Source organism: Micrasema longulum, unplaced genomic scaffold (genome assembly GCF_059751315.1).
Source record: "Micrasema longulum isolate JH-2025_06_02 unplaced genomic scaffold, ASM5975131v1 h1tg000721l, whole genome shotgun sequence".
Lineage (NCBI taxonomy): Eukaryota > Metazoa > Arthropoda > Insecta > Trichoptera > Brachycentridae > Micrasema > Micrasema longulum.
The window spans coordinates 160741-172482 of NW_028277917.1; the positions used below are offsets into that span (position 1 = coordinate 160741).

Here is an 11742-nt window from a genome sequence, read left to right on the forward strand (position 1 = left end):
GCGGGTAAATCTGCGAAACTCAATCACAAAAAATGTTATAGGACATAAACTATCTTAAGCTTCACTGAATTATAAAGGGGCTCAATTAAATAAACCATATTTGCCAATAAATTCCTATGAAACGCTTCTTTATTGCTGTACGAATCCATAAAATATTTCAATAATATCACCAGCTTACCGTTAGACATCTTGAGTAATGTTTGAATGGGAAACAATATCCATAAAGCCAAACGAGGACGTTAAAAACGACTGCCATCCGAATGTTTAAACACGGCCACGTTAGCCGCGGGTAGTCATTACAAAGTTAGTTGAACCGCCATAAAGTATTTTTAATCGACCGAAAAATATATTTTCGGTTTAAATTAAGAAGCGGAGTAAAAGATTCTCAGGACAAGCCTTACTGTTTGTTAGAAAAAATATTTTTGGTAAATTCACGGCTTAGAAACATCGCTGATATTTGTCAAGTTGAGCAAGTTCATTAGTTATTTATTTATTTTAAAGAAACAAACAGTCGACAATGATATAATAACATAAAAAAGATACGGTTTAAGGACAGACCAGGGTAGTTTCTAAATAAAAATCATACATACTAAATTGTGGTATAACCAAAGGGTGTGTTTATTTTTTTCCATTTTTTAAAATATTATTATTATTATTTTATTTTTTTGAAACCAACACAGTCATTGTTATAAACAATACATAAAGAAAAAACAACAAATAACAAGACCAATTATAATGGGTTTCATATAGAAACAAAAATATGAAGAAACAAAACGTACAGTTCGCTAGGAGTGAAAGGAAGTGGGATGGGAAAATAGGGAAGGAAGATAAGAATAAAAAATAGTGAGCAAATATAAAACAATAAAAAAAGAAGTAAAAATGCATATAAAAGTACACATACAACATACATACATATACATACACACACACATCCATGTATATACTTGTTTATGTGTATATGTAAGAGAGAAAGTGTATAGGTGTGTTTGTGTGTATGTGGGAGTAAGTGTTCAGGTGTGTGTAAGTGTGAGCATCATTAAATAGCGAGTGGGATCGTATCGCAGCCAGAAATAATCAGTTTTAATTTATTTTTGAACAAATTAAAGGGCGTGTTGAATATATCAATAGATGAAAAAAAAGCCGTTATAGTTAGCGCAAGAACGATAGAGGAAAGAGTGTTGTGCATAGTTAGTGCTACAGACTGGCAGATGGAATAAATATTTATTTCTTGTCATGCAAAAGGGGACATTAAGATTAACTTTGGGGAGTAGGTTAAAAGAGTCTACTTTATTATTTAATAATTTATATAATTAACATAATTCAGATATAGTGCGTCTATTTTCAAAGGTAAAAATTCAAATTTGTTTGGCAGATTAGCTGTAAGTGTAAAGCGTTTTATTGTTTTTGTAATCTAAGTATTTAAAAAAATTTCGTTGAACATTTTCACTCTTTTATTTATTCTATTATTTGTTAACAGGCTATCAAACTAAGTTAAAAATTTAAAAAATAAAGAATTTATGCCACGTTTTATCTTGGTTATGTTTGTTTTTAGTTTTGCAATTTTGAAATTATACCACACGTGACGTCACGAGCTCAAGACGGTGAGTTTTCCTGACATTTAAAAGGAGAACCTCGTACCTGTCGCCATCCGGAAACCGGTAAATCTATCGCAACACATAATAACGCTGTAATTGATTGATCATTGTTCACCATTCTGCCTATGTTTGAACATCCACATTTTATCAAATCTTCCATCCGTTGACTATTGTGAAGTAAAAGAGCTGAAATCTTTATCATGTGGGTGAGATTCATCCGGCTGAACTTATTCACCTACTAGGCAACGCCAGAAAACAAGCCAGCAAGTCTGCAAGCATTTGGACATACTCGAAACATTGTTGTACAAAATGTATCTTTGAAACACCGACAAACAAATACAGTTAAAACAATATCTTGTCATGTTACTTTACCTTTCCGCACCATTGGGTACTGCATTGGTAAATTAAATGCACCGTATTTCAGTGCATGAAGGTAAAGTGATCAGTCGTACGCTTTCGGTGCCAGTCCAGAAACAATTAAATAGTGTGGTTTGAACAACCTTTAAAATCGATATTTCATTGTCATTGGACTGGCACTTGAAGCGTAAGACTGATCACTTACATTTCTGTAATATATTATTAAGATACGTTACATTTTATTTAAAAATGCAGTATCCTGTGCACCACCAGGTGAAAATAAGGGTTTGATGATGATGTTGATGAAGTATTTATTATGTTTTTTACCTTAAGTATTTCATATTTCTTTAAACAGGACGACTACCGGTTGAATCATAGAATAAACTCACTTCAAAATGAAAGACTTCCATTTCATGTGCCACCTAGACCGACAAGACAAAATCTTCTGTTTTACATAGACAACGCGTCAACGAACTACTTAAAACTGTCAACGATATCGAGAATATGCGAGCAATATAACTATAGATTATAGATTAACCGAGGCTGATATTTTTCATGACAATAAATGTAAATTTAAAACAAAAGTCATCAAAATATTGAAAAATCAGATATTTAATTAATTTTATTATTATATACGTCTTTATCATTTCTTATTTTTTACATTGTTATATTTAACATAATTTGAATTATTGTCTTAAGTGGAAACCATTTTTTTGGCGTGTGCTTGGGTATCCTACACCAATATACAAAGAAATTTTCAATATATTTTGTACATACTGTTTGTTTATCCAATAAAATAAATAAATATTAAAAACTAAGAAATACTTTTTAATGTATTTAAGGTATTTTTGCACCGTAGTAAGATAGATATTCGAAAATAAGACAATCAAGCTCATTCATCAAAGTCTAGACCAGAAAATAAAAGAATGGTTCTTATTATGTATTTTTATTTCAGCCCAATATTACGCCATTGATTCAACTACCAGAGTTGTACGGAATCAGGAAAATACAAAAGAAAATAAAAATTTAAAGTTGAAAATAAATTTTCAAGAAAATGGATGTAATATAAACTGAATGATCTTTATGGCTACACTATTATTAAAGTTGGGGTTTCTACAAAACTGGAAACGGCGAGTGAAAAGGAAGAGAGTTTGAAAACGGATGAGAAATGAGACCCCAGAGACGTCGCTGTTTGAAAATCGATAGTATAACAATACTTGAATTGGAATTCGCAGATAAAGATATGAATGCAATGTTTTTTCTGCGAAAAAAATATTACTTTGATAGGAAATCTGAGAGAACGCTGTTATCAACGCTGCAGTTAATGAATATTTCACTGGAAATATTTTTATTAAATTTTTTTAACCAATTAAAATTTTTATTTGATTATACAAATACATATATCACAAAAAAAAACGTATCCCTAACTTTATGAGGCCAAAAACCCTGTGTTGAGTTGCGATACATCATAAAGGAAATTGGAAGCATGCATATTATTAAACAATATTTCAATAAACATCTGGAAAACACGCTTTAATACATAAGTCTATGCAATATCTCGCAGCAGTCTCCTGCAATGGTCTCTACACTGATTAATGAATCTTAATAAATTTTGACGAACGGCAAGTTTAAGTTTGATGTGATTTGAAAAATCGGAATTTTAGTTTACAAGCCTAATGCAAGTATCAGTAGATGTGTGTGTGTTAATCCAGGATTTTATTTTCACCATAGAGTGTTTATTCAAAATGTTAAAAAATAGCCGAAAAATCCGGTGATATAATATACAACTCAATATGCCTAAAACCCAACATATTATTATTCAAATTTTGCCATCTTTCAACAGGAATAAAATTATAAAATGATTTTGATAGGAAATGTAACGAAGCTAAAAGACCAGCATCGTTGGCTGACAAAAAGCGGAGTGGCAGGATGTTGACTACAGTGATTCCACGCAACATTCAGGGAGTCAATAACATCATTCGCGTTGATCGCCGGATAACAACAAATGAATTGTGTCGCATTCTCTGCCTCAGTCAAGGCAGTGTGATGACGATTATTTGACAACTGGGGTATTCTTTTAACCACAATGGAATACATGCTCTTAATAAAAGCTGGCTCAAAACTGTGGAAATGGACGTAGGTAATATTAAAAAGCGACAAATTAATCGTCAATAATTTGGTTTTCAACCTATGTAATTGCATTTTAATTTCATGAAAGTTTAAAGGAGAAAAAAATAGGAGGCATTAGTATTTGACTGATCCTCATATTGAAATGTTTATTAATCTTTATGGCTTATTTAGAAAACCAAATAGTGGATTTTATTTTTGAATTTATTTTCAAAGAAAATCATTGCGTCTTCTATAGAAATGGCAACTAGATAAAGCAATTTATTAATAACTTTTTGTCACAGATTCGGTTCAGAAACGATGTATTAATTATCACGAATTAAAAAAAAGTATTTAGAACGAATAAAATTTGTAAAAAAAAAATATAAAAAAGTACAAATGGTTGCTTACTTCTGCAGGGGAGAAGCGAAGGGGGCACGGCCGCGTAGTTAACGGTGTGTCAGACTCCCCCTTCCCCCTCATTGTTTCTCCCCTGCAGAAGTTAGCAACCATTTGTTTTTTTTAAATATATTTAAAAAAAAAATTATTCGTTCTAAAAAAATATTTTAATGTGCCAATATGTCTTGCTCATACTCATCATCGTGGTTTCGGACGTGACAGGTTTTAAAGAACACCTGTATATCGTTTTAGAATATTTTAAGTATGTTTTGAATCTAATGTTATATATTTTGTTCAATTGATTTGATTTTTTACTTCTTTATATATGCTTAAAAACATACTTTTTAATCTTTGTTAACAGTGATATGTGCGACTCAACTTAAAATTGTAATGTACATACATCATATGTAAGCTCATAATATGACAAACCCTTTTTTCCCAATAAACTGCAATTATGATATGATAATACTTACATAGATATATTAAGGAATACAGACAGAAGAAACTCGTTGTAGATTGCCATTGATATGAAACGACTTTCATTGAATTCTGACGGAGCTTTCCTGACCACTATGCACAGCCGGATACCCCATATCAGGAAGATTACTTCAACTGAAAGAAAAAGAAACACACACATAAAATAACGCATAGTTATATAGCTTACTACACGAAAATTAACTTAAACTAAAATATTATATTGTGGTCATTGCCAAAATTGCATATCAGTATAATTTGAGAATTGAGGTTTGAAGTTTAAAGTCGGTATTACAACTCTATTCATATTCGTACCAAACTGCCAAGCTTGATATTATAGTTTTTATTACACAATATCGAATAAATTGCTTTGGTGATAATGAGTATTATTTTGTGTTGAATTTAACTGAAATTATCCAAAATTTTAGATTTGCGACTTTAGCATTCAGCCGACGATATTAAAATATAATTCGACTTGGACATAGTTTTTCAGCAAGATTGTTGAAAATATTTGCTTTTTTTGACCTTCCATGAAAATATAATGTTTTTTGATATTTGAAATCAAAAGACATTTCAGAAAAAGCAGGTAATACGAGGTCGTCGAAAGGTTAATAATGTACAATAAAATAGTGAAAATATTTGTGATAAATGGAATTCAAAGATTCTCGGATATTTCGCTCTATAAAATGAAAACAACGACAAAAACATTTTAGTAGATTATTGTATTCTTTTGTTCAAACTCCCGTGACCCAAATAATATTATAGAGGTAGCAGAATAACTCTGAGACGAGAAGAGTCTATTAACAGTAACCCCTTAATACAGTAATGCTTATGCTTTCTACTCAAAAATTAATTTCTGTCATTAACACTGAACCTTTATTACCATTATAAAACCATCACCCAAACAAAATTTTCAATGGAAAAGGCTGTTTGTTTACTGAAGGCAAATGAAAATGGCCTTTGTTAAATGTAACCCTTTATTTTGAATTGTGGAAAAATAAACGATCGCAGGATACTCCCTCAACCCTGTTTTGGAGATAAATAATATCTCAATTTGAATAATAAATAAACATTTTTACTTTATGTTCGCTCTTTAATGACTATTAGTGAATATTTTTAAGAGAAAGATGCGGCGTGCAAATAAATAAAAATAGGTACCGCTGTACAGGCGAGGTCAAATAGATTTTTACTTTTTAACACAATTGAGGGAAGTAAACTCGAACGGAAAAAATATCTAATATTCGTGACTTTTCCATGTTCCAACCTAAAATAATAGAAAAAACTATGATTAAACCATTTCGAATGCATACAATACAGAGGAAAGTTTTTACTAAACGATGTCGCTTGGAGTATAATTAGAAAATTTACATTTTTAATAATAATATACTTTTATATCAAATCGTATTGCAATGTTCTAAGTGAAATTTTGTTTTGTCATCACGTTTTGTAGAACATGCAATCTATTCCCTTGTTAACAGTATACTGTAAAATTATGCATTCTTTCATCACGAAACTATCTCCCATAATAAGATGTCAGCTTGGAGAAGTTTATAATCAGAAAATAAATACCACATAAAATAATTCAGCAAAATTTTAGTAAGGTTTTAAAGAACTTCTAAAAGAAATACCGATGAGGCAATATGGGCATCAGAGCTTTATCATCAGGTGGTCTGAGAAACAATTATAATCTGACGCTTAATCAATACTAATTAAAAATATTTAGACTTAGTTCAAACGTTTGTAGACCAAATACTAAAGTTCACCCCCTAGAGAGTTATTAAAACCAACACATTACAACAGAGGGAGAGAACATTTTAGAGATGGAAATATAGAGGTCTAGACATTTGCAGAGTTTCTGACCCGTCATTGGCTGGTTAAACGGCCACTTTACACACTGCGTTACCTTCACCATTTTGCCTATATTGGAACATCCAGATTTCTCCAATTCTTCCACCTGTTGATTTTAGTGAAGTGACAGAGCTGAAACCCGTATTGTTGTGAAGAGATTCATCTGATTGAATTATTTCGATTGAATACAAATTCCCAATTTTTATACTGCTTCTTGTACCAGTTGATTTAATTGAGGATATTGAAAAATAGTTTTTTTCAAGCATTTCCTTGTTTGTGAAATAATTTTCTTAGATATATCTGTTCACAACAATTTTTTTTTTCAATAGAATCTATTTATTTATGATTAAATTATTGATTTGTGTTTTTTTTGCCGTAGAGGAAAGCTATGTACCTTTTGACGGTTGTTAATTTGAACAATCATCATGTTTCTGGTAATATAGTAGATAAACATTCCTTAAAATATGTTGGGATTACATTTTTATCAGCTGGCAACACATATCTGTCAAAGTTGTTATTTATCTTGAAACGTGTTTGTGAAGTGAGAAAAGAATTTATTTGCAACAAAAAGTAAGCTATATTTGTCACTTTTTTACCACATGATAAAATCTGTTTTTTACTATGTGTATATTATATATGTACTCGTATAGTTAAAAGTGTTCTTTATATGTTTTAGCACGTGTTTGTAACACTTCTAACCTTAAATTTGAAACACTGTTAAAATTAACGTTTTAGATTTTTAGTGTATCTATGGACAGATTCAGGAAAGTAATAGATGAAGATGTTTTCCCATGACACAATGAGGAACTTCAGCCCTACGGGAAATTGGATACAAAAAATGTTTTCTTACGCGGGGTAAAAATTAGAGCATTAAATTGTACGGCAAAGTTTCTTGAAAATGTACAGAAAAAATAATAAAAAATATTTTGATAAAAACGCACTACTTTAAATGACGTCACTGGTTCATGTGAATCAACCTATGATCTGAGAGCTATGGAAGATTTCCGGTCTGCTTGTCGCTTCTGGACCAATGGGAAGAACTGAATGAGAATAAGCGGAAATGAACCTCTGACGTCACACGCGGAGTTATTTCAGAAATACAAAACTTTAAAAAATCGTAGCACCGATAATACGATATGTAAAAATTAAAAAAAAAAAATTGACTTAGTTTAACAGTCTATTAACAAATAAAAAATTTGAAAAAAACCACTGAACTTCCTCATTGCCATACCGTTTCAGGGGAATTTCGAATTCATTTTTTTCTGAATAATTTTTTGAATTTTACCTAGATCGATAGATACGATACTTAATGTTGACAAAACTTTTTTTTATAAACTACAAGTTGAACCCGGCAATGCTTTTCTATCGTTAGATTTGAGTATATACTCGTAGAAAGATGAAATGAACACAATAAAAAAAATGGAAATAAGTTGAAATTAAACTTTACTTTTACGAGTACGTAACCATATTTACATTACGATCTTCATAAACAAAACCATCGAACCATTAATACACAAAGACGCACCCTAATCACTATAAAATTATGACGCTTAACTCATGCCCAAACGCTCAGTCATAACTAACGCGTATTTAGTAGTTTTTTAACCGCCAGGTTTTGACGCAAGCCTGACATTTGATTAAATCCGAAATGCCTGATAGTGTCTTAAAGCGTGTAAAAACCGTACATATAAACGTAAAAAAGATCATACAACATTTCGTTTGTAAGAAGGTACTTGTTTATGATTGAATTCTATATTTTAAAGTAATAAATATTCAAATATTAAAAAAATCATTTTTGCAAATGTCAAACTCTGCTCATTCATCAACAGAGGTGCACTTTATGTACAAATACGATTTTCAAAAAATATCGTTTTAGTATTACCAAAAATCCAGTAAAACGAAATAAATGAGTAGAAATTATAAAGAATTTAAGAAAATATTCTAATTTTCATCCAATAAAAATAAATGTTGTTTGTAAATATTCAAAAAAACATTTTTTTTGTACATAAAAAAGGAACACACTTTATTTTTTTTTAGTATATGGATTATTGTCAAAAGCAGCCTTAGTGAACGATGAATAAAATATTTACGCTCCTAGCTTTTTTCAATTAAATAAATTAAAGGTTTTAAGAGCTGTAAATATGCCCAAGCCAAAGTTCTTCATTTCCAAAAAACATCACGTAAATCGGTTCAGAAGTTATTTAGTCTATTAAGGACGCACGTACAAACACTGTTTTAAATATATATAAAACCATATATAGATTGTTTCTTTTGATTAAAAAAATATTTTTTTATTTCCACGTGTCCACATATATGTGTGTAACAGTCAAAAAAACGTTTATTTTTTTTAATCCTAAGATTTATAATAAAATTACAAATTTGAATTATAAACAAAAAAACAATCTTTGTTAAAAAGAATTGTCCGAAGGTATACCACTTGCCCCAACATTTATCATATCAGCCCATGTTGGTCCACGGTAGGACACATGCCTTTTGTCTCCGCAAATCCTTCCGGTTTTGTACCGTCCTCATCCACTGTCTCCTGAAAAACCTCTGAACATCATCCTACCATCTTGTTGGGGGGCGTATTTGAGCCCTCGTATTGTTCGGTCTTCATTCGAGAAAACGTTTTGCCATCCATCGTCAAACATTTGAGCAATGTGTCAGACCCATTTCCATTTCAACCAGCCAATCCGGATATGTTGGTTTGACTGCTGATCCAATCATACATTATCATTTGAAAACCGTCAGAGATTTTACGATAGTCTATTTCGGCTCATGGTTTTAGAAACACATGTTTCTCTATGTGTGTAATAACATTTATTTTTGTTTTATATCTCAATACATACACGTTTTGTAATAAACGTGGGAATTGATGGCTAAAGCAACTTTTAGAGCTTTCCCCCTTAACTTTAATGGTGTAAAGAGACCATAGAATCCTTATCACGAGTGTCTTTTTCCCTAATCAGATTCTGGCGGCAATGAGCTCTAACGATTATTACAATACGTTGTAATTATTTTGATAATCAGAAGACCTGTATCGTAGTATGGAAACAGTATGTAATTGTTTTTATTATCTTGATTTATAAACTATTCAGATGTGAAAGAATTATCATTGAAAGTAAAAGATATCACAAAACAAAAATCTCAAGGCAAATCAAAAGGCTTTCTTGTCGGAGTTATCATTAAATGTCCCCGGCTACCGCACACTTGTTTTATTTTCGACACTTGACACTTTGTGCAATATTTACACACATGTCCACCCTCATTCCAATATAACACCCACTCACCCACCCTTTCACTCACTTACACTCACACAAACACACTAGTATGTATTGTACATGTATTTAATGTATTTCTGTGGATATTTGTCATTGGTTTTATTCTCTGTATATTTTATTTGTTATATTTTTGTTACATGTATTACTGTTGATATCCCCAATAAATAAATAATAAAAATAAAAAAAATGTCAATCTTTGAAGACATTTATTTCAGACTTCGTGCATTCCTGACGAGATCATTACAACGTAAGGCAAAATTAAATATGAATTTTAAGAGTAGCTTAAATTTAGGCGATTAAGGAAATGATGAATTTTTTAGACATTTTATTAGTTAGACATGTGATTCAAACTATCGTCATCATTATCATCATTATCATAATTCCCTTTCCGCACCTAATGATGCATAGGGCACTGCATTCGTGCACAAATCGCAGTTTATCTTGATCATTTTTGTTACACCAATGTAAGGCGGTTAGTCTTACGCTTCAGTTACTAGTCCAAGGACTATGAAATATTCTTGTGTAAAAACACGTCGGGAATCAAACCCGAGACCTCTTGTATGGCAGGCAAACGCGTTGACCACTACACCACGAGGCCGAATAAAAAATATTTATTTAATAAAAGACAATTTATTACACATTATTTGAAATATAAGTTCCAACTGCATGGGATTAAAAGTCCCGTGTTGAGTTGGTGTTACAATTAGAATGTCTCAAAATTAAAGATATTTTGATAAGGGATTTTTTAAATGTTTTTTTTAAGTATGCTTCGAGACGACTTTAAAAACCTCATTCTCTTTCACGAAGACTGAAAAAGCCAAAAAAATATTAGGTAGGTTAAAATGTTTATAGAAATATTTTTTTCATTTTCAAAACTTGTTCAAATTAATGTAATTTTAATAAACTTTTCATCAGAGTTCTGTTTTTAAGCGATATGAAAAAAAGTTTTGTGTGGGGTCTTAGAATTTCAGACGACTTCGAGTCGATGGCTACTCAGGTAAAAATCTTTAAAACCAAAATCGGGGAGAGAACTTGATTCCCATATTTTGACATGGTTTTATATTAGGATTTATTCAAGAAAACAAACATCTAATTACAATATGTTTCTTTTTTGGGTGATACCGGGGGGTAAACTGAGACTGACTCAGTTTACCCTGAAGATGGCTCCTGCAATGGTAGCCGAAACGTCGGAACAAATCCAACACACACGGTATTACCCAAAAAAGAAACATATCAATAACAGTGACCGTGAAAACCTTCGCAACTATTTATCTCATTATAATATAATTATATATTATAACACATCAAATATTAAACACGTTTTGTTCCGGTAAACTATCAAACAATATCAATATATTAAAACAGAGATGAAGAACATTTTATAGAAGGGAATACAGAATTCTAAGCATTTGTAAAGCTGAAAAAACTCCGAAGGGAGATTAATCCAGTTCTTATCTACAAGAAATTGGATAGACCAAAAATAATATAGGTATCAAACAATAATTTGTCATTGGGTGCTCAGACATTATTGATCAAATAATAATAAAATAAGATAAAATTAAATTCAAATAATGGACAACCGACATAATACTGCATACGTGAGGGTATTGCTTGCAAACCCGGCAAAATCAAAAATCTTAAAAAAGTGACATGTGAATTGAAATTTATTCAGGATGTTATTG

General features: G+C 31.0%; 1 protein-coding gene across 1 annotated transcript in view; it reads right to left on the minus strand.

Moving 5' to 3' along the window:
• Positions 1 to 5063, minus strand: part of LOC148279472 (uncharacterized) — a 36323-nt gene extending 31260 nt beyond the window's left edge. Inside the window, exon 1 of the mRNA XM_088229897.1 lies at positions 4931 to 5063. Within this exon, the coding sequence (XP_088086023.1) occupies positions 4931 to 4980 (50 nt within the window). The 5' untranslated portion in view covers positions 4981 to 5063. The remainder of the gene's footprint in view (positions 1 to 4930) is intronic.
• Positions 5064 to 11742: the final 6679 nt, after the last annotated feature.